The sequence below is a fragment of the Heterodontus francisci genome, chromosome 2 (assembly GCF_036365525.1).
Source record: "Heterodontus francisci isolate sHetFra1 chromosome 2, sHetFra1.hap1, whole genome shotgun sequence".
In the NCBI taxonomy this organism is placed as follows: domain Eukaryota; kingdom Metazoa; phylum Chordata; class Chondrichthyes; order Heterodontiformes; family Heterodontidae; genus Heterodontus; species Heterodontus francisci.
Window position 1 is genome coordinate 134118721 of NC_090372.1, and position 23398 is coordinate 134142118.

The following is a 23398-nucleotide window of genomic DNA, read 5'->3' on the forward strand; positions in this document are numbered from 1 at the left end:
TCCTTTCACCTAGGATTTCAGTAAATAATGTTGAGGAAGATTAAGATATATACAACTGAAAGCAAACTTGCTCTTCAAGGCTGTTGTCTCAGTACTTGACTCAATTTTTTTATTTTCAGCAACTGTCAGCAACACCACCAATGTGAACATAAGTGGAAGTGTCTTTGGAGAAGGTTCTTCGAACACAACGGAGAACTCCACTGATTCTTCAGGTAAGGTATTTCAACGACAGTAGCTCATCTTCCTCATGGTCAATCTGCATGGAATTTGTCTTTCTCAGTTTCAGACTTCAAGCACCTGCTGTATTTGCCAACCGGCTTCTTCCATAATAAGCCCACTTAGCTCTTGCCTATTTTGCAGAGATTTTCTCATCTGATGTCTAAGACATTTTGATTAAGATGGCCAGCGACTTTGCCCTTTTTCTGGTTTAAAGAAATAAATCAATTCACAGGTTATTAACCAGTTTAGCTGCTTTGTATAAGATTGAAAGATCTGATGAGAGCTCATCGACCTAAAACATTAACACTCTTTCTCTCTCTCACACGCTGGCTGAGCTGAGTGTTTCCAGCATTTTCTGTTTTTAATGCTGAATAGATTTTAACTGCAATCTTTTAGTCTTCACCTTCCCCTTTTGTTTTAATCGGTCACGTTGTACTTCTAGTTTTGCAATAATGGGTTTCTATCTGAAACCTTATTTGTCTTCCCCTTCCAAATCCTAATGGACCAGATGTTTATTTCCAACACCCTTAGCCTTGAAATTCAGCTCCGTAACACCGCAGGTGCCAGTGATACAGAAGCTCAAAACTCTGAAAATGCTGGCAGAGTTGCTGCTGGCTACTTCCGGTGCAGCTGACAAGCATACCCTGACTGTAAGGAAACTAGCGGGGGCATGCCTTGTGTGCGCCAGAAACAGGCAGAGTGGATGGATGGTGACAAGAAACAGTGTCTAATGCTGATTGGGTGCCTGATTTGCCATTGGACTTTGCCGGTCCTGTTAATGCTCTCTCTTAATCACTCCCAGCTGAACCTGCGTTCAGCTGCACAAGGGAACAAACCCCCCCGCAACTAGCGCTATTTGAAGGATTCACCATAAGACTTTCAACTTAGGTGCTTTTGACTTTCTTTTGCTGCTGCAGAGTTCATGGAAGTATGGGTTCAGTGTAGTTGGAGGAGTTGGCACAGGTTTTTAGATTCACGAGGGAGTGGTGCTGGACTCTGACATGGAGGTCAGGGGAGTTGGAAAGCCTGTCAGGAGAAATAATAAGATGGAGGTTGTAGTTGCAGTTCCTCTTGGGCTGCAGCATGAGTTGGAGATTGAGCACAGGCAGCAGAGGTGGGAAGTTGTGCATCAAGGGAGGAGGAGGAGGGGGATTCTCAATACAAGGCCCTAGCCACCGAGGGTCATCGGTGAGCACTTCTCCCACCTCCACCTCAGCCAGCAGTGTCTAAGGCACCTATGTTTCATAAAGCAGGTGATCACTGAACTGTACCACCTCCTACAATCGGACGTGCAGCCACACATCAGGGCAAGAACAGCACTGTCAGTGGCCATCAAGAACACTGTAGCCCTCAGCTTCTGTGGTGGTCTGAAAAGCAAGAGGTGCATGGTCATACTGTCTGCAACTTGTTCATTATGCCAGTAGCAGGATGAGGGTGAAGTGGGATTTGAGAAGGGCCATAAAGCAGGAACATACCATTATCCTTAATGTTCTCGACGATACCGGATGTAATGGCCTCAGTCACAGCCTGCCTCGTGATGCGGAGCACTGTCTCCTCCAAAAGGCTCAGGCAATGTCAGTGTGCCTGATCCCATCGGTTCTCTGTTGCTCCCTGTGGTTATTTCCCACCTTGCCCTGCAAAAGAGACAGAAGAATATCTTTGAATGTATTGCAATGTGTGTGGCTGATGTGCTTCCCATAACTGAACAGCTGGAGGTATGTGGAAGCTAAGAGAGGTGGGTGTGAGAGTGGCATCATTGGTAAGTGTGTGAGGGTGAGCTGGAGCATCTAAAGGTTAGGCATGAGTCCTGATTGCTGATGGTTTAGTGATGGGGCTGTGGTGCATTGAGTAATGTGAGAGGTTGGTGGTGCAGTGAGTCGGAGATGTCATTTGAAGATGCATTCACTGACCTTAACCACAAGTGAGGTCATTGAACGCTGTGCACTGTAGCCAGCACCTTGGGCCAGACACCAGGTATTGCCCTCCCCAGCTACCTTTTCCCATTCCTTTTGTAGGACGTGCTGTGGAAACATTGCCTCTCTCTCCTCCAGCACCGCATCAAGAACCTAGGTGTATTCTCTCTGGATCTGCTGCTCCATTTCCAGTCTTCCTTCCACAAAAGGCTTCCAGACACTGTTCCAGCAGCATCTGTAGCCTGAGTGCACCTCCCTTTTAAGAAGAGCAGGCTTCCGTTGAGGTACAGGTTAGCTGTACATCGTGTTAGCCATGTATGCCGCTGGACACCTGCTGGGCATGCAGCCAGTCAGGCAGCATGTTTCATGTTGGACTGCATGCTGCAATCTTGTTGATGAGCAGCAGCGTGAAGTTATGTGCTGCTGCTTTGACAAGACCGTGCACAGGGTAATTGCACATTGTGATCCCCTGTGCGTGATATCAGGCCAATTTGAGTTTTTCCACCGCACCCTCCCCCCCCCCCCCCCCCCCACCCCAACACCCCCTTTATGTTTTTATTTCAGGCTTTCAAGAGCCTTAATAATACAATGCCCAGATCAGAAATAATGAGCCTCACTGGAGTCAAATTTATAACTGTAATGTACAGCTATAAATATGAATAAATATGTGGGGCTGAATTTTGTTCTCTTGTTGGAGGCGCATTCGATGATGTGGAGGGGCCTGGGAATCTCCACGGAGCTGTCCGCCATGAAACCTGGTGCCATATCGCAGTGTGCCAATTTTGGCAGAGGCGGGGAAGTACCATGGCAGTGCTGACACCCCGATGCAACGGCATCATCATTTAAAATGCTGCTTTAAATAAATTTGAATCTAATTCACTGAGATCCCACAAAGATTCCACAATTTTCTGGTTGACATGCGGCATTCACATGCCTTGAATGTCGTGACTTTGAAAAGCTGGTGTCACCGAGGCATGTGTTCTTGGTGCGACGAAAAGAAAGGTAACCAAACCAGAGTAGCATCGGGAAAGTGGAGTTGCCATGCTGAGTGTCCAAGAGGCTTGTGTGTGAACGTGGGGAACTCTATAAGGGGTTTGTGTGTGAATGTGGCAAACTCTGCAAGGGGCTTGTGTGTGAATGTGGGGAGCTCTGCAAGGGGCTTGTGTGTGAATGGGGGGAGCTCTACAAGGGGCTTGTGTGTGAATGTGGGGAGCTCTGCAAGAAGCTTGTGTGTGAATGTGGGGAACTCTATAAGGGGTTTGTGTGTGAATGTGGCAAACTCTGCAAGGGGCTTGTGTGTGAATGTGGGGAGCTCTGCAAGGGGCTTGTGTGTGAATGTGGGGAGCTCTGCAAGGGGCTTGTGTGTGAATGTGGCAAACTCTGCAAGGGGCTTGTGTGTGAATGTGGGGAACTCTATAAGGGGTTTGTGTGTGAATGTGGCAAACTCTGCAAGGGGCTTGTGTGTGAATGGGGGGAGCTCTACAAGGGGCTTGTGTGTGAATGTGGGGAGCTCTGCAAGAGGCTTGTGTGTGAATGTGGGGAACTCCATAAGGGGTTTGTGTGTGAATGTGGGGAGCTCTGCAAGGGGCTTGTGTGTGAATGTGGGGAGCTCTGCAAGGGGCTTGTGTGTGAATGTGGGGAGCTCGACAAGGGGCTTGTGTGTGAATGTGGGGAGCTCTGCAAGGGGCTTGTGTGTGAATGGGGGGAACTCTGCAAGGGGCTTCTTAGTGAATGGGGGGAGCTCTGCAAGGGGCTTGTTTGTGAATGGGAGGAGCTCTGCAAGGGGCTTGTTTGTGAATGGGGGAACATCAGGTGATGCCGTGAGCAGCATCTCCATTGCCACCCCAGCCACGTGATTGGTGGGGATGGCTGCCGCCATTATGCAAAATGGCTGCTCGCCACATAATCGCGGCAGCGCGGACACTGACATCACAAGTGGGACCGCCACCATTGGCAGAATCATAAAATTCAGCCCTTGATCTTGGGAAGATACAAACTTCTTTCACAGTGCAGATTTGCATATTAGAGCACACGAACAAATGCCATTGGTCAATAAAAACTCCCAGATTTGAGCTTTTAGCTTACATTGTTCTAGGTCTGTAATTTTGCAGCTATTGTGGAAAAATACTACGAAACCAATAGTAATCCCACTCTAAATTATGTAATAGGTTACATATTCTATTTTTGCTCTTAATATATATTATTTCCTCTTTGTGCAGAGTTTGATACACATTATAACACAGTAGAAGGAACTTCTGGGTCTGGTGGGAGGCCAGGATTTCAAGGTATGGTCACAGTTTTTGAGTAGAATTGGATTAGTTTGCAAGTTTCTGATTAATAGAATTCTATTTCTACTAAATTTTCTACTTCTGTCTCTCACTGTGCCTCATCCTTCAGCTACATGCCTGGATGAGCAAGGCTGCAGATTTTTGTCAAGAACCTTATTTTTCTTCCATGCCTAGCAAATACTCCATTCCTGACTGAAAACTAATAAATCTATCCCAGTAAGTTCTGATGAGTTTGAAATGTCACCAATAAAGTGATTTTTTTTGGTGACAGGAGTTTAATGATCTGCCAGTTCAGCTATCATATGCCCATTCCTTCTGTGTTTCAACTGACCTGTTATTGAGCAAGCCTTGTCTTTATTGCATTCATCATCTTTTCTTTTTCTGTCTGGAGTGACATCTGCCAAGCGGCGATCTCTGTCCTGATTCTGGCATTTCTCCACTCAGAGCAGCTTAAATCAGGCACTAAGTGAATTCGGACTTAAATCTGTGACTGTTCCACGTTAGTTGCATTGACCATTATATTCAGTAGTGCTATGCCACCCCATATGTGCCAATTTCAATACTATAAAGATTTCAAGTTTAGGAGGTCTCATCTTCTCAGTTCAACCCCAGGGTTTGTTTTGGATTCAGGTGCTTGAAAATAACAAGCTTGCTGGTGAAAGTTAGAAACCAAGTCTACACTTGTGGTTGGTGTTGAAATCTCAAACCTGAGCCAGGCAGATTTCTATATTACTGCTGATGATCGATCAGCTAGACTGGTTCAAAAATAAAATGTGGCCCTTAGATCTGTTACTGGCATCTGAGATTCTTCCCAATAGTCTTCTGATAACCCTGCAGTTCAAAACTCTAATAGGTAGAGTGGTCCTAGCTTGACATGCAACAGGACGCTGACCAGTGATCTGCTCTGTAAGCTCTGCCGTTTTAGCTGGTTGAAGTCCAGCAGTATTGTTGCACACACTTGAAGATCCCTGTAGACTTGGTCTGCAAACATGCTCCCAAGCTCTCTGGACTTGGTTAAGTGGCTTGACATTATGTACTCTATGTCAGACAAATTGAAAGTTGACAGGTAGATGTGAATTTTTAAAAATTATTTCATAGGATGTGGGCGCACTGGCAAGGCAAGCATTTGTTGCCCATCCCTAATTACCCTTGAGAATGTGGTGGTGAGTTGTCTTCTTGAACTGCTGCAGTCCATGTGGTGCAGATAAACCCACAGTGCTGTCAATTCTGCCAATGAATTCTTGGAAGCTCGAACTTAAAACTGTTATTTATTACTATGCATGATACATTATATACATTATTTAGAGATTTAAAGGAGTACCATCTTCATGAAGAAACATTTTGCACATTTATCTGTTTCTGGAGCTGGAGGAAGTGTGATTTCGAAGACCGAGCATAGTGTTGTTTTTCTTAAGATGTCATGACATGCAGGTGACATCATGACACATTTTGGTGATCTCTGTTATTGTATTATGCTTTTCTAAACAAATTAGAAATGGGTTGCTCACACCTTTTTCTGAAAAATGTTCAAAATTATGAGGGGTCGAGACAGAGTAGATAAAGAGAAACTGTTCGCATTAGCCAGAAGGGTCGAGAACCAGAGGACACTGATTTAAGGTGATTGGCAAAGGAACCAATGGTGTCAAGATGGAAAACCTTTTACACAGTGAGTGGTTAAGATCTGAGAGTGTGGCAGAGGCAGATAAAATTGGGGCTTCCTAAAGTGAATTGGATAAGCACCTGAAGAGAATAAATTTGCAGAGCTTTGGGGAAGGGGGCTGGGGAGTGGGCCAAGTTGAGTTGCTGTTGCAGAGAGCTGGCAGGGACACAACAGGTGGAATTGCCTCCTTTTGTGCTGTAACAATTCTATGATTCTATGAAAGCATTGTCTTGTTAGAAGACTAGTTTTTGATTTTTTAAACTATTGTATACGATTCTGCTAACTTACAGGAGGTGGATCCATTGGGAGTAGTCTTGCTACTGGGACTGGTACAGATGTATCTGGGGGATCCAATTTTGGATCAGAAGCAGGAGATGGTGATGATGTTCTTCCAGATATGCAGCCTCCACCTGCATCAAGACCCAGTCCCATGATAGAGTGGACGAAAGTAGCCATTAATGATATGAAATTTGAAACCTACACAACAACAGGTAAATAGTCAGTTTGCAAAAAGGAAAGGAACAAACTTAACTGTTGTATTAAAGTGCTTTTCCACAGAAATGTACGATGGGGTGTGTCTTGATGTAAGTGCTGAGATGTGGCCACTGTGAACCTTTACTAATGACTGTGGTGGACGTTCCGGGTCAGAGATAAGTTCCCTGATTTGTGTGCCAATGGTGAGCATCCATACATTCATGGCGTACCTGGGATGCCTGGCATAGACTTGATACCGAAAAGAACAGCGGAGGTGGCCCAGCCAGGTTGGCGTGTCAAGCCTTTTCCCTCTCAGGGAGAGGAAATGGTTGTGCCCATGGTCGTCTTTGTGAAAAAGCCACCAAAAAATATTATTTGGCAGACCAGCCCTGAATCTTATCCTGAATCCCTAATTGGGCCCCACTTCTGGCTACAGTCTGACCAGGCATACCACTGTCTACCATATACCAAGTCTCATTTACGGATAAGGAATCCTTCAAGGTAGGGATGCCTTGGTCCATTGTTCATTTGTGCTAATTGCTGTATTCAGGCAGATACTGGCTGTTCCCTCAACAATCCCTTGTGGAATGCCTGTTGTAACCCAGGTCCTGGTCTAGTTCCAGCTAGTTTAGCGGATTTCTGCCAGTTACGGTGGTAAGGCTGTAGAAAGAACACTTCTTTTAGACTTCTTGAAGGTCCAGTAACATGCCTCTTTCCCTGGATTAACTGCCTCTGTAACTTTTCAACTTGCATACTATGTGTAATTACTGGTACTTGCAATCTGATAGTACCCATTTCAGTAAAATTAGTGGGATGTTATATTTGAAAATTAGTGGGATGTAATTCCTTATCCAAAGAAAAGTGAACGGAAAGGCAGAATCTGTTTTTTATACAAGTACAGATCTTCACCCCAACTGTTACTAAGAATCCAAGTATCTGGTTGTTTGGACAAATAAGCAATTGTTTGGTTGGAAGAGAAAGTAAATTTCAGGTGTATAGATAATAAGCAGGTAGACAGGTTGAAAGAAGTTAAACAGAATAAGATAGTAAAAGGAAGCAAGATATGGAAAGGAAACATTGTAAATCTAAACTAAAACTTAGTGTATTATTGTAGACAGTGTAAGAAACAAAATTGGGGAACTGAAGCCTTTGATTAAATTGGATAATAATTCCATTATAGCAGAAACTACAATATGGCTGTAGCTGGGTTACCATTTGAAGCTAAATATATTCATATATAAATCTTTCAAAAGCCATAAGAGAGGAAGAAAAGACAGTAAGGTAATGGTAGTAACTAGAGAAAACATTATAATCCTAAAGCAGTAGGATATCAATAAAAAATGGTCTAAACAGAACCCCTTTGTATTTAGCTGAGGAATAACAAGGGATCAGTCACTTTGTTAGGGAGCAGATTATATGCTGTTGAGCAGTGGAATGGATATCAACAATTAAATGTGTAAACTTATTTGAGAGCATTAACAATGGAGTGACTGTTTTATTTTAATTCATTCTTGGGATGTGAATGTCGCTGGCAATGCATTATCCATTCCCAATTGCCCTTGAGAATGTGGTGGTGAGCTGCCTTCTTGAACTGCTGCAGTCCTTGGGGTGTAGGTACATCCACAGTGCTGTTCGGAAGGAATTTCCAGGATTTTGACTCAGTGACAGTGAAGGAATGGCGATACAGTTCCAAGTCAAGATGGTGTGTGACGTGGAGGAGACCTTGCAGGTGATGGTGTTCCCATGTGTCTGCTGCCCTTGTCCTTCTAGGTGGTAGAGGTTACAGGCTTTCAAGGTGCTGTCGACGGAGCCTTGGTGAGTTGCTGCAGTGCATCTTGCAGATTGTACACACTGCGGCCACTGTGCACAGGTGGTGGAGGGAGTGAATGTTGAAGGTGCTGGATGGGATGCCAGTCAAGTGGGCTGCTTTGTTTTGGATAGTGTCGAGCTTCCTGAGTATTGTTGGAGCTGCACTCATCCAGGCAAGTGGAGAGTATTCCATCACACTCCTGACTTGTGTTTTGTAGATGGTGGACAGGCTGTAAAGAGTCAGGCAATGAGTTACTGCCCACGGAATTCCCAGCCTCTGACCTGCTCTTGTAGCCACATAATTTATATGGTTGGCCCTGCTAAGTTTCTGGTCAGAGGTAACCCCCAGGATCTTGATGCTGGGGGTTTCAGCGATGCTGTTGAGTGTCAAGGGTAGATGGTTAGATTCTCTCGGAGATGTTTATTGCCTGTGTTATGTTCCCCGTGGAGATCAATAAACCAAAAATTTACCAAACTGCCCTAATTAAAAAAAACACATGGACAAGATTTCACTTTTATAACTTGTACTTCAACAATCAAACCAAATCAGTATAAATTAAACATGAATTAACAGACAGAACACGGTCTATATATATATTTCGAATTACATATTCGCTATCAGATACAACAGAGCTAGATCTCATGGATTTACTGCGCAGTCCACTCAGCATCTATGGCACCAATTACAAGCACAAAGTTCTTCAAAGGTCTGAACATCCTCAGGTAGATCTCCAGATTCATTCTTCAAAGATGTAGCTACCAGTTCTCATCTGGCAGCAGGTCCCCTTCAATTCTAACTCCACGGGTATGGTCTTTGCCCAAGATGGTGCATGTCTCTAGAACCTCCTCAACTCTGCTGAGGACAGTCTTGATGGCGTAGAGCCACCAGTATTATTTGCACTAGAGGAACGATGTGAAGGCATTGGAGAGTGTACAGAAAAGATTCCTGAGAATGGTTCCAGGGATGAGGAATTTCAGTTTTGAAGATAGATTGGAGAAGTTAGGACTGTTTTCCTTGGAGAAGAGAAGGCTGAGAGATGATTTGATAGAGGTATTCAAAATCATGAGGGGTCTGGACAGAGTAGATAGAGAGAAACTGTTCCCACTCGTGAAAGGATTGAGAACGAGAGGGCACAGATTTAAAATATTTGGTAAAAGAAGCAAAAGTGACATGAGGAAAAACTTTTTCATGTAGCAAGTGTTAGGGTCTGAATGCGCTGCCTGAGAATGTAGTGGAGGCAGGTTCAATTGAAGCATTAAAAAGGGAATTAGATAGTTATATACCAAATAAAAAGGACACAAAGCCATCTAAGCTCAGATCATGCAGGTGCAAGAGAGCTGGCAGGCTGAAGAAAGTGAAGGCTGGAACCAATAGGCAAGAATGAATTTCTGCAGCTGTTCTGTTACTTAAAATAACTGATTAATCAGACCCGGCCATACAGTGCACAGGTTTGTCAATGAAGGGCTCAGATAAAGGTAATCACAGAATCACAACAGTGCAGAAGGAGGCCATTTGGCCCATCGTGTCCACACCCGCTCTCTGAAAGAGCAACTCACTCAATTCCATTCCCTGCCTTCTCCCCATAACCCTGCACATTCTTCCTTTTCATATAACTGTCTAATTCCCTTTTGAATGCTTCAATTGAACCTGCTTCCACCATGTTCTGAGGCAGTGCATTCCAGACCTTAACCACTTGCTGCGAGAAAAAGTTTTTTGTCATGTCACTTTTGCTTCTCCTCCCAAATACTTTAAATCTGTGCCCTCTAGTTCTCAATCCTTTCACAAGTGGGAACAGTTTCTCTCTATCTACCCCGTCCAGACCCCTCATGATTTTGAATACCTCTATCAACTCACCTCTCAGCCTTCTCTTCAAGGAAAGCAGTCCTAACTTCTCCAATCTATCTTCGTAACTGAAATTCCTCATCCCTCGAACCATTCTTGTGAATCTTTTCTGTACTCTCTCCAATGCCCTCATGTCTTTCCTCTCAAGTGCGGTGCCCAGAACTGGTTGCAATACTCTAGCTGAGGCCAAACTAGTGTCTTAAACAAGTTCAACAAAAGTTTCTTGCTGTTGTACTCTATGCCTCTGTTAATAAAGCCCAGGATACTGTATGCTTTATTAACCGCTCTCTCAACCTGTCCTGCCACCTTCAATGACTTATGCACATTTACACCTAGTCCCTCTGCTCCTGTACCCCCTTTAGAATTGTACCCTTTATTCTAAGTTGTCTCTCCATGTTCCTTCTACCAAAATGAATCACTTCACATTTCTCTGCATTGAACTTCATCTGCCACCTATCTGCCCATTCCACCAACTTGTCTATGTCCTTTTGAAGTTCTACACTATCCTCCTCACAGTTCACAATGCTTCCAAGTTTTGTATCATCTGCAAACTTTGAAATTTTGCCCTGTACACCAAGGTCTAGGTCATGAATATAGCAAAGGTCCCAACACTGATCCCTGGGAGTTCCACTACAAACCTTTCTCCAGCCCGAAAAACATCCATTAGCCACTACTGTTTGTTTCCTGTCACTCAGCCAATTTCGTAGCCATGTTGCTACTGTCCCTTTTATTGCATGAGCTACATGTTTGCTCACAAGTCTGTTGTGTGGCACTGTCTCAAATGCCTTTTGAAAGTCCAAGTACATCACATCAACAGCATTGCCCTCTTCAACCCTCTCTGTTACCTCCTCAAAAAACTCCAGAAAGTTAGTTAAACATGATTTTCCCTTAAGAAATCCTTGCTGGCTTTCCTTAATTAACTCGCATTTATCCATGTGACTATTGATTTTGTCCCTAATTATTTTTTCTAGAGGTTTTCCCACCACCAAAGTTAAACTGACTGGCCTGTAGTTGCTGGGCTTATCTTTACACCTTTTTTTGAACAAGGGTGTAACGTTTGCAATTTTCCAGTCCTCTGGCACCACCCCCGTGTCTAAGGAAGACTGAAAAATTATGGCCAGTGCCTCTGCGATTTCCACCCTCTCTTCCCTCAGTATCCTTGGATGCATCTCACCCGGCCCTGATGCTTTATCCACTTTAAATACAGACAGTCTATTTAATACTTCCTCTTTATCAATTTTAAACCCCTCTAGTGTCTGACTTCCCTCCTCTTTCAACATTGCCTAAGTTGCATCTTCTTCCTTGGTAAAGACAGATGCAAAGTATTCATTTAATATCTCAGCTATGCCCTCTGCCTCCATGTGTAAATTCCCTTTCTGGTCCCTAATCGGCCCCACTCCTCCTTTTACCACCCTTTTAGTATTTATATGCCTATGGAAAACTTTGGGATTTCCTTTAATGCTAGCTGCTAGTCTCTTTTCATGCTCTCTCTTTGCTTCTCTTATTTGTTTTTTCATTTCCCCTCTGGACTTTCTATATTCAGCCTCATTCTCAATAGTATTTTCTACCTGGCATCTGTCGTAAGCACACTTTTTATTCTTTATCTTAATCTCTACCTCTTTTTGTCACCCAGGGAACTCTGGATTTGTTTGCCTTACTTTTCACCTTCGAGGGAACATACCTTGACTGTGCCCAAACTATCTCTTCTTTGAAGATAGCCCATTGTTCATCTACCAGTTTTCCTGCCGGCTTTTGACTCCAGTTTATTTGTCCCAGCTCCATTCTTACCCCATTGAAGTTGGCCTTCCCCCAGTTAATTATTCTTACTCTGGATTGCTCTTTGTCCTTTTCCATAGGCAGCCTCAACCTTATGATACAATGATCACTATCCCCTAAATGCTCTCCTACTGATTCTTGATCCACTTGGCCCACATCATTCCCAAGAACCAAGCCTAGCAGTGCCTCCTTTCTCGTTGGACTAGCAATATAGTGTTGTCGAAAATTTTCCTGATCATGCTCTAGGAGCTCTTGCTCCTCACTGCCCTGGTGATTTCCCACTGAATACAGCAAAAGTAAATGTGAAATCTTGTTTGTTTAAATTCTGGAAAAGTCCAGTGAACCCATTTCACAGCCTAATTTGAATTGATCCTGTAAGCGCCGCCAATTTTGTTATGATCCCCGTCGTGATCAACAAACCAAAAGAACCAAATTTACCAAATTACCCCAGTAAAAAAACACCAAATGGACAAGATTTCACTTTTATAACTTTTACTTTAACAATCAAACCAAAATCAACATAAATTAAACATGAATCAACAGACTGATGATAGTCACTATATATACGGCAAAGGAGGAGGCCAATCAGCCCTTTCGAGTCCATGCCAGCTCTCCGCAGAGAAATACAGTCAATCCACTCCCCTGCTTAATCCCAGTTGCCCTGTAAGTTTATTTCCTTCAAGTGTCCATACAATTTCTTTTTGAAATCATTGATCTTCTCCACTTCCACCACCCTCGTGGGCAGCAAGTTCCAGGTCATTACCACTCACTGCGTAAAAAAGTTGTTCCTCACATTTCCCCTGCATCTCTTGCCCAAAACTTTCGATCTGTATCCCTGGACCTTGTACCATCCATTTATGGGGACTGCCTTTCCTTGTCTAACTTATCTAAGTCTGTCACAATCTGGTAAACCTCTATCAAATCTCCCCTCAATCACCTTTTCTTCAGGGAGAACAACCCCAGCTTTTCAAACCTAATCTTGTAACTAATATCCCCCATCCCTGGAACCATTCTGGTAAATCTCCACTGCACCCTCTCGAGGATCCTCGCATCCTTCCTAAAGTGTGGTGACCAGAACTGGATGCAACACTCCATTTGGGGCCCACCCAGAGCTTTATAGAGATTCAGCATAACTTCCCTGCTCTATGCCTCTATTTATGAATCCCAAGGTCCCATATGCTTTGCTGAGCACTCTCTCAGTATGTCCCTCAAAGATCGATGCACATGCACACCAAGTCCCTCTGTTCCTGCACACTCTTTAGAACTGTGCAATTAAGTCTGTATTGTTTCTCCCTATCCTTTCTGCCAAAATGCATCACCTCATACTTGCCTATTAAATTCCATCTGCTATTTGTCTGCCCATTCTGCAAGCCTATATATGTCCTATTGCAGGCGAGTGGTATCATTCTCATCCTCCAGGTTTAGTAGTGTTCGCAAATGTTGATATTGTACTCTGTATTCCAAAATCCACGTCATTTATATATAGCAAAAAAAGCAGTGGTCCCAGCACTGACCTTTGGGGAATGCCGCTGTCTACCATCCTTCAGTCTGAAAAACAACCATTTTCTGTCCTTAAGCCAATTTTCTATCCAATTGAACACTAACGCTCCTATTGCGTGAGCCTCAATTTTGTTAAACAACCTTTTATGTGGTACTTTATCAAACGCTTTCTTAAAATCCATATCAACAACATCCACCGCATCCCCTTCATCAACCTTCTCTATTACTTCATCAAAAAATTCAATTAAATTAGTCAAGCATGATCTGACTTTTACAAATCCATGCTGGATATCCTTAATTAGCTCAAACTTTTCCAAGTGCCTGTTGATTTGTTTCCCTGATAATTGTTTCTAAAACCTTACCTATCACTGATGTTAAACTAATTGGCCTGTAGTTGCTAGGACTGTCATTACACTCTTTCTTGAATAAGGGTGCCACATTTGCCACTCTCCAGTCCTCTGACACCTCCCCTGTATCCAGAGAAGATTGGAAGATATATTACAAATTAGACATTAACAATCAGATACAGCAGACATAGATCTCACAGATATCCTTGGCAGTCCACTCAGCATATAAGGCACCAATTACAGCCACAAAGTTGTTCAGAGTTCTGAATTTCCTCAGGTAGATCTCCAGCTTCTTTCTTCAAAGATGTAGGCTCTGATTCTCATCCGACAGCAGTTCCCCTTCAATTCAAGCTCATCACCTGAAATGGCACACTCCTCCAGAATCTCTTCAGCTGTGCTCAGGACAGTCTTGATGGTGTGGAATTTTTTTTATTTATTCATTTCATGGGATATAGGCATTGTTGGCAAGGAAAGCGTTTGTTGCCCATCCGTAATTGCCCTTGACAACTGATTTCAGAGGACAGTTAAGAGTCAACCACATTGCTGTGGATCTGCAGCCACATGTAGTCCAGACCTGGTACAGATGGCAGATTTAATTCCTTAAAGGACATTAGTGAACCAGATGGGTTTTTATGACAATTGATGGTAGTTTCATGGTCACCATTATTGAGGCTAGCTTTCAATTCCAGACTTTAAAAAAAAATAATTAATTGGATTTATTAATTAAATTTAAATTCTACCAACTGCCATGATGGGATTTATAGCCATGTCCCCAGAGTACTAGTCTAATGACATTACCATTATGCCCCTATCTCCCCTAAATCGCTCCTATCTTAAAGAATTGGTTTGACAAAAGCCTTCACAGACTGGACAACTTTGGATGCAAAGTCAAGATAATAGGTGAGAAATAACACCACTTTATTAAGCTAAAGCACATTCCGACTCCATTGTGTAACAATGGCCGCACATTCAAAGACATTGTGTGAACACGCCAGGGGAGGCCATTTATGGTCACCTGACTGAAACCCATCCTGATGAGGGTTTTTCTTAAAAAGTGATTTCTCTGTGAGAGAAAAAGAGAGGGAGAGAGAGGGAAAGTCAACCAGTGAGGAAGCTGTGAGATCCATTCCATCGAAGAATAAGACACCGCCTATAACTCCTTTAATCCACCTGAAAACTCCCCATCTGAGAAATTTTGACAAGGTTGTCCACCGACTTTGACTGAGTCTTAAACAAAGGAATCTATAATACTTCAGTGAACCAAGAAAAGGAACATTGGGCCCACAATGCTGTTTAAAAAATTCCTCCTGGACAACCAAGAAGGTTCAAAGTGAACTCTTTTTACAACAATCCGACTTAAATGCATGCTATCTTCTAATCTCCATCTTTTCTAGTGTGTGTGCTTGTGGGTGCCTGTGTGAGTGGGTGAGGTTGCAAACATTTTTCTGGTATTGTTTAATAAATAGTTATCTTTTTAAACCTGCGAGAAAGCCTGTTGTTTGTCTATTCATTTGACCGTTAAAACATTCAGGGACTAAAACACAATTTTTAACAAAAGACTATCTGTGGTCAGTTGAGAGGTGGAAAGTGTAAGTCACCCACACCATTTTCTACCTGTCCATAACAGGAAGCAGAAAGAAGGTGCAGTGAAGTGTTCTTTGTTGACTTACAGATAGGGCTGAGGTTAAGATAGTCCTGCAGGACTGCCGAAAATATGAGAGGTGTGAAAAAGAGCCGTTCCTTGCTACTCCTGGTGGGGTAATTACATTTCTTTCTGCACTGTAGCCGGGTGCTGTGGATAATGCTGAATGCATTCACATGTTGTGCCACTCTCTGTGCATGTTTACCAACTACTTTGTTACCTGTCTACATATTAGACAACGAATCAGTTTTAGATTTGATACCCTCAGCTCCCTCACATTGCCAGCTTGCTGATATTCACTTTCTAAGTTTACACATGAAAAATGATAACCAAGATGAAGTATTAAAGAGTGGCTGGTGTTTGTGGAACTGTATTTCAGTACCCGTAACTGTATTCAGGAAAGGAGACAAGGAAGGAGGAAAGATTGGAGTAATAGAGAGCAAGTAAGATGAAATTTGTGTGACTGATTATAATTTGGCTATACATTAAGATTAACATTTTACTTTAGCTGTGAATTATAGTTTTGTGTTGAATCCATATTGTTCAGCTCTTCTGTTAGACCAACAGTTATTCATTAACTAATTTGCCTTTTTCAACAGGTATAAAATCACAGACGTTAACATTTAAACCTTTCAGCCTAAAAAGTAAAAAGATTTACATGATAGAAGTTATTGTTGGTAAGTATAAATATTGCAAGCATGTTGAACTGCAATTAGGTCTTTTGTTCACATAGGTTATGTGTGTGCTGAGATTGTGGCATTTTATGCTATTGTCTCCTTACACTGTCTACTTCTCCAGTAGGAGGCCAGAGACAAACAGGAAAAGCACAGCTTTTCCTCTTTACAAATGAGGCTCCTCAAGGATTGACATGTGAAGTGCGACCCAGCAGAGGATCAGAGATTCAGACACATTATAGCATGTTCTGTACTTCAGGAAGGAAGGTGGGTTTGTTGTATTTTTTTTTAAAAAGTCACCACTTCAGAAAGGATTCCTTTGCTAAATGTACGATGCATATTATGTTAATTGTATATCAGTTGTGTTTAATTATGTGCAGGTGGAGGGTATTAATTGGGGTTTCACTTGAGCACATATAAAAAGACACTTACTGAAACTGTGATGTGGTTGACTTAGGAGGTGTATGCTTGGGAATATTTCACTCTGTGAATAAATGTAAGACAGAGTGAAGATTGGCTCCAGTATCATCCTTCACCAACTGGATTTCTGGAGTAAAACAAATCAGGATATGCAATGTTGCTGCTCAAGCCTTGAACAAATGCTGCATCACATGCTCCCATTTTAAAAGTAAAGAACAAGACTTGTTTACACATATTAATTCAATTCCCTAACACTGTTGTTTGAGTTACTCCTTTCAAGTTAGTTCCTCTATTTTTATCAGTGCTGAGTGGCTTTCAACAACTGGAAATGAATCATAATTGGGAACACAGTTTTTAAAAAGGTACTCATTGCCAGGATTCCAGTTTTAAGGGATTATGGAATAAAAACAGAAAATGCTGGAAATACTCAGCAGGTCTTGCAACATCTGTGGTTTCTCTCTCCACAAATCCTTTCTAGCCACAGGAGAAGTGCCAGAGGACTGGAGGAGAGCAAATGTGGTACCATTATTCAAGAAGGGTAGCAGGGATAAACCAGGTACTTACAGACCAGTGAGTCTAACATCAGTGGTAGGGAAACTATTGGAAAAAATTCTGAGTGACAGGATTAATCTTCACTTGGAGAGGCAGGGATTAATCAAGGATAGTCAGCATGGCTTTGTCAGGGGGAGATCGTGTCTAAGAATTTGATTGAATTTTTCGAGGAGGTGATTAGGTGTGTAGATGAGGGTAAAGCAGTTGATGTAGTCTACATGGAATTCAGTAAGGCTTTTGATAAGGTCCCGCATTGGAGATTGGTCAAGAAGATAAGAGCCCATGGGATCCAGGGCAAATTGGATCCCAAATTGGCTTAGTGGCAGGAGGCAGAGGGTGATGGTCGAGGGTTGTTTATGCGATTGGAAGCCTGTGACCAGTGGAGTACCGCAGGGATCGGTGCTGTGATCCTTGCTGTTTGCAGTGGACATTAATGATTTAGATGTGAATATAGGAGGTATGATCAGTAAGTTCGCAGATTACATGAACATTGGTGGTCTCATAAATAGTGAGGAGGAAAGCCTTCGATTACAGGACGATATAGATGGGCTGGTAAGATGGGCAGAGCAGTGGCAAATGGAATTTAATCCCAAGAAGTGTGAGGTGATGCATTTTGGGAGGTCTAACAAAGTAAGGGAATATACAATGTGTGGTAGGACCATAGGAAGTACAGAGGGTCAGAGGGACCTTGGTGTACTTGTCTATAGATCACTGAAGGCAGCAGCACAGGTAGATAAGGTGGTTAGGAAGGCATATGGGATACTTGCCGTTATTAGCCGAGGCATAGAATATAACAGCAGGGAGATTATGATTGAGCTGTATAAACTGTATAAACTCCAGCCACAGCTGGAGTTCTATGTACAGTTCTGGTCGCTACACTATAGGAAGGATGTGATTGCACTGGAGAGGGTGCAGAGGAGATTCACCAGGATGTTGCCTGAGCTGGAGCATTTCAGCTATGAAGAGAGATTGGATATGCTAGGGTTGTTTTCCTGAGAGCAGAGAAGGCTGAGGGGGGACCTGATTGAGGTACGCAAAACTATGAGGGGCATAGATAGGGTAGATAGGAAGAAACTTTTTTCCTTAGTGGTGGTCAATAACCAGGGGGTATAGATTTAAGGTAAGGGGCAGGGGGATTTGAGGAAAAAATTTTCACCCAGAGGGTGGTTGGAATCTGGAACACACTGCCTCGAGGGCAGAACCTTCACAACATTTAAGAGGTGTTTAGATGAGCACTTGAAATGCCATAGCATACAAGGCTATGGGCCAAGTGCTGGAACATGGGTTTAGAATAGATAGGCTTGATGGCTGGAGCAGACACAGTGGGCCGAAGGGTCCGTTTCTGTGCTGTATAACTCTATGACTCTGTTTCCAGACCCTTACAGTATTTCCAGCATTTTCTGTTTTTATTTCAGATTTGCAGCATCCGCAGTAGTTTGCTTTGGTCTTTGGGATGTTCTAGTCATTTGTCTCCTAAACCTGCCTCGGGTAGGTTCAGTTCTACATTCCTGTTATAAAGTACATGGATAGGCATCAAAATGCACCATGGACATTTAGTAAAATTATTGACTCAGCCACAGACATGGGGGTAATTAATATGTACACAAAGTGTATAGTCACCCTAATGCCATCTAAACAGAGTCCTATTTAAAACACTTTTATCCCTATAAATAAAGTAGTCAAGCATACAAATATCAATGGAGAGCAGCACAACTGTATTAGCTAGCTAGCAAGCAAAATAGTGTGCAATGCCAATGCGAATTACTGTTGTTGACAGAATAGACTTACCTACACCATGTCACGGGGTGGTAGATAGATCTTATCGGATTACCTCTGTGGATTCACAGTACGTCAAGAGTGCAAATTCATCCAATAAACCATGAAACTCAAGGAGAGTATTGTTATTGTGGTTATTGAAGTGAGGCAGTAGAAAAATCAGCATCAGGAAGACAGACCATTTCTCACACTGCGGTTGTCACAAGACAATTTAACCCATTATGGTCAATGTTTGTGCACCTTCTCCAATTGCTTGTAATATATGTCTGAAGACAGGGCAGCCCTGAAAAGGGCAGTGATCTCCAAATCAGGAGAATTTTATAGGATGGAGCAATAGGACTTAAGAAGAGTCATGAAAAACAGAAAGGCATAGTGGGACAGGAAGGGACACAGAGAGTAACAGTAGGTAGCCAAGACTAATTTATTCATCTTGATAGGCTGTTAAACTGGGTCCTGGGTTCTAAAATACAGAAACAACAGAATCGCTCATGGACAATATGATACAGACAGTTTTCAAATGAAATTTACCACTCAGGTTATCTCCCTTCAAACTAGATAGTAAATGATGCACATTGCAGTTACTGTTCTTTGACATACTTGTAAAACTAGTACTTTAATCCAATTTGCAGCAAAAAAAAAATCAGTTAATGACTGTTTATAAGATGGTCATGGAAACATAATACATTTTTACTATGTCTTCCCCCGGAAGTTTTAAAACTGCAAATGCAGCATGGATTTTGTTAAGGAATCGTAGACAGTTCATCATAGATTAAGGTTTATTAAAGCTATCCATTCTCTTTCTCTCTCTCTTTTCTTCTCTTTGGCCTCCTTGTCTCGAGAGACAATGGGTAAGCACCTGGAGGTGGTCAGTGGTTTGTGAAGCAGCACCTGGAGTGGCTATAAAGGCCAATTCTAGAGTAACAGACTCTTCCACAGGCGCTGCAGATAAAATTGGTTGTCGGGGCTGTTACACAGTTGGCTCTCTCCTTGCGCTTCTGTCTTTTTTCCTGCCAACAGCTAAGTCTCTTCAACTCGCCACTCTTTAGCCCCGCCTTTATGGTTGTCCGCCAGCTCAGGCGACCACTGGCAACTGACTCCCACGACTTGTCATCAGTGTCACAGGACTTCATGTCGTGTTTGCAGACGTCTTTAAAGCGGAGACATGGACGGCCGGTGGGTCTGATACCAGTGACGAGCTTGCTGTACAATGTGTCCTTGGGGATCCTGCCATCTTCCATGCAGCTCACATGGCCAAGCCATCTCAAGCGCCGCTGGCTCAGTAGGGTGTATATGCTGGGGATGTTGGCCGCCTCAAGGACGTCTGTGTTGGAGATACGGTCCTGCCACCTGAAGCCAAGGATCCTCCGGAGGCAGCGAAGATGGAATGTATTGAGATGTCGCTCTTGGCTGACATATGTTGTCCAGGCCTCGCTGCCGTAGAGCAAGGTACTGAGGACACAGGCTTGATACACTCGGACTATTTGTTCCGTGTCAGTGCGCCATTTTCCCACACTCTCTTGGCCAGTCTCTACATAGCAGCGGATGCCTTTCCCATGCCCTTGTTGATTTCTGCATAGAGAGACAGGTTACTGGTGATAGTTGAGCCTAGGGAGGTGAACTCTTGAACCTCTTACAGAGCGTGATTCCCTCACCCCCTCGCACCCCCTTCCCAGCTCCCCCCTCGCACCCCCTTCCCAACTCCCCCCTCGCACCAACTTCCCCTGCACCGCCTCCCCCTTGCACCCCTCCCCTCCCCCCTGCACCCCCTTCCCAGCTCCCCCTTCCCCCACCCCATTCCCTCGCACCCCCTCCCCCCTCGCACCCCCTTCCCCCCCACACCCTGTCCCCGCTTCCTTCTCCCTCCATGAAATCACACAGCTTACTTGTTAGGGCCCCTGCTCAGGGATAGGAGCTAACAACCCCACTGCCTTGTGGGCATCTCGGTAGAGACCAAGGCTAAGGGAGTAAACCCTAACAGAAAATCCTGAGCGGAACCCCGAAGGCGGTCATCTTTGGCATGTTTCCAGCAGTTCCTGCAGGCATACCAGTGCCAAATGTCATGTTCTGCACTCCTTTGGACCCCACTAGGAAGGCCGAGAGGTTGTTTTGACGCTTGAGCAACTCACAACCTCCATACATCCGCCCAGGCATGCGCCATGGAGAGGTCACTCGATAGTTGCCTTACAGCGACCAAAACAACACGGAAGGCAGCAATTACGGGTTATAAGTCCAGCTCAGTTGACATAGGGATTGGGCGTCACAGGTTGCCTTTGCCGGTGGGAGAGGTCATCGCATCTCACTAGACAGTTACCGCCCACCTCAAACCGGGCAGCCTCTGGTCAATAAGGTTCTGTCCCGCCACAGTCCACCTGCCTCAATGGGTGCTTGGAGCTCAGTGCCATTGCCTGACACGTGGACTGTAACACTGCACCAAACAGCACGACAAAAAAAAGGAAAGAAATACCAGCCCTTCGTTTTGCAAGCTGGAACGTCAGAACTATCTGTCCTGGCCTGTCGGAAGACCTTATGCAAAGTTATCCGTTACATTGTATTTACCAACTATTGTATATGGGTCAGCAGCATCTGGTTTTCGCCAATATCACTCAGCACCAATGCACCATACTCTTGTATTCATGAGGAACATACATTGCTGACCTTTGGAGATTCCTTGGGTTTTCTTGCCTATTTTCCCCTTAATACAAGTTCTGGAACAATGTGATTCCAAAAGAATAGCAGCGGAATTGCAACATTTATATAGAAATAAAAGTCTAGTAACTTTCAACATGTCAGTGAGCTTGTGTCTCAAGTGAAAGTAATACATGCCAGAGCATAGAAATCAAGACTTTCCCTATGTGACTTTTGCCATTTTAAATTAAGTTTAGACGACACACGCCTTTATACCTGTGTTTTAAATAATCTAGCTGCTAAGTTATTTTAAAACTCAAGTTTAAAGGCTTGGAGCAGGGGTGTCCAATCTTTTCGCGTCGGGGTTACACATTACAATTTTTGTCTTACACAGGAGGCCGGTGAGAGAATTTCAGAAAGATAACACCTGGGCCGAAGGGCCTGTTTCAGTGCTGTATCTCTAAACTAAAAACTAAACTAAACTAAAAATTTATCTTACTATGAATCAAAACAACAACAAATGTGCATTTTTGTGAAGAAGCTTTAAATTAGAAGACTAATGTGTTGCCTTACTTTCTCATCGCTGTGTTGGACACAGATTTAGTAAGATACCTGGCATTTTTACGCTTGCACAAGTCGTCAATGTCTGCCTGCACATTATTCCAGATAGATGTCCATCTGTCAGGACTGATCTTAATTGCTCTCTCTCCCTCCTCCCTCTCTCTGTATCTCTCTCCCCCTCTCTGTGTTCTCCCCCTCTCTGTGTCCTCCCCTCTCTCTGTGTCCCCCCCTCTCTCTGTGTCCCCCCCTCTCTCTGTGTCCCCCCCTCTCTCTGTGTCCCCCCCTCTCTCTGTGTCCCCCCCTCTCTGTGTGTCCCCCCCTCTCTGTGTGTCCCCCCCTCTCTGTGTGTCCCCCCCTCTTTGTGTGTCCCCCCCTCTTTGTGTGTCCCCCTCTTTGTGTAGTCCCCTCTATGTCCCCCCTTTCTGTGTCCCCTCAGGTCCCTCCTCTCTCTGTTCGGCCCCGCCTCTCCGCGTTCACCCCACCTCTCCGCGTTCACCCCTGCCTCTCCGCGTTCTCCCCTGCCTCTCCGCGTTCTCCCCTGCCTCTGCGCGTTCTCCCCTGCCTCTGCGCGTTCTCCCCTGCCTCTGCGCGTTCTCCCCTGCCTCTGCGCGTTCTCCCCTGCCTCTGCGCGTTCTCCCCTGCCTCTGCGCGTTCTCCCCTGCCTCTGCGCGTTCTCCCCTGCCTCTGCGCGTTCTCCCCTGCCTCTGCGCGTTCTCCCCTGCCTCTGCGCGTTCTCCCCTGCCTCTGCGCGTTCTCCCCGCCTCTCCGCGTTCGCCCCGCCTCTCCGCGTTCGCCCCGCCTCTCCGCGTTCGTCCCTGCCTCTCCGTGTTCGTCCGCCCCACTCTGTGTTGTCCGCCCCACTCTGTGTTGTCCCCGCTGTCTGTGCTGTCCTCGCTGTCTGTGCTGTCCTCGCTGTCTGTGCGGTCCCCCCCTCTCTATGCTGTCCCCCTCTCTGTGCTGTCCCCCCCCTCTGTGCTGCCCCCCCCCCATGTGCTGCCCCCCCATGTGCTGCCCCCCCATGTGCTGCCCCCCCCATGTGCTGCCCCCCCCATGTGCTGCCCCCCCCATGTGCTGCCCCCCCATGTGCTGCCCCCCCCATGTGCTGCCCCCCCTCTGTGCTGCCCCCCCCTCTGTGCTGCCCCCCCCTCTGTGCTGCCCCCCCCCTCTGTGCTGCCCCCCCCCTCTGTGCTGCCCCCCCCTCTGTGCTGCCCCCCCCTCTGTGCTGCCCCCCCCTCTGTGCTGCCCCCCCCTGTGCTGCCCCCCCCTGTGCTGCCCCCCCCCCTGTGCTGCCCCCCCCTGTGCTGCCCCCCCCCTGTGCT

General features: G+C 44.8%; 1 protein-coding gene across 6 annotated transcripts in view; it reads left to right on the forward strand.

Moving 5' to 3' along the window:
• Positions 1-23398, forward strand: part of LOC137347091 (polycystin-1-like protein 1) — a 433612-nt gene that overhangs the window by 261928 nt on the left and 148286 nt on the right. For 5 of the 6 annotated variants that reach the window (XM_068011179.1, XM_068011196.1, XM_068011192.1 and 2 more), the window contains 5 exons: positions 120-212; positions 4352-4417; positions 6371-6571; positions 16071-16148; positions 16270-16412. In XM_068011179.1, the coding sequence (XP_067867280.1) occupies positions 120-212; positions 4352-4417; positions 6371-6571; positions 16071-16148; positions 16270-16412 (581 nt within the window). The remainder of the gene's footprint in view (positions 1-119; positions 213-4351; positions 4418-6370; positions 6572-16070; positions 16149-16269; positions 16413-23398) is intronic. The other variant, XM_068011185.1, reaches the window with a different exon arrangement.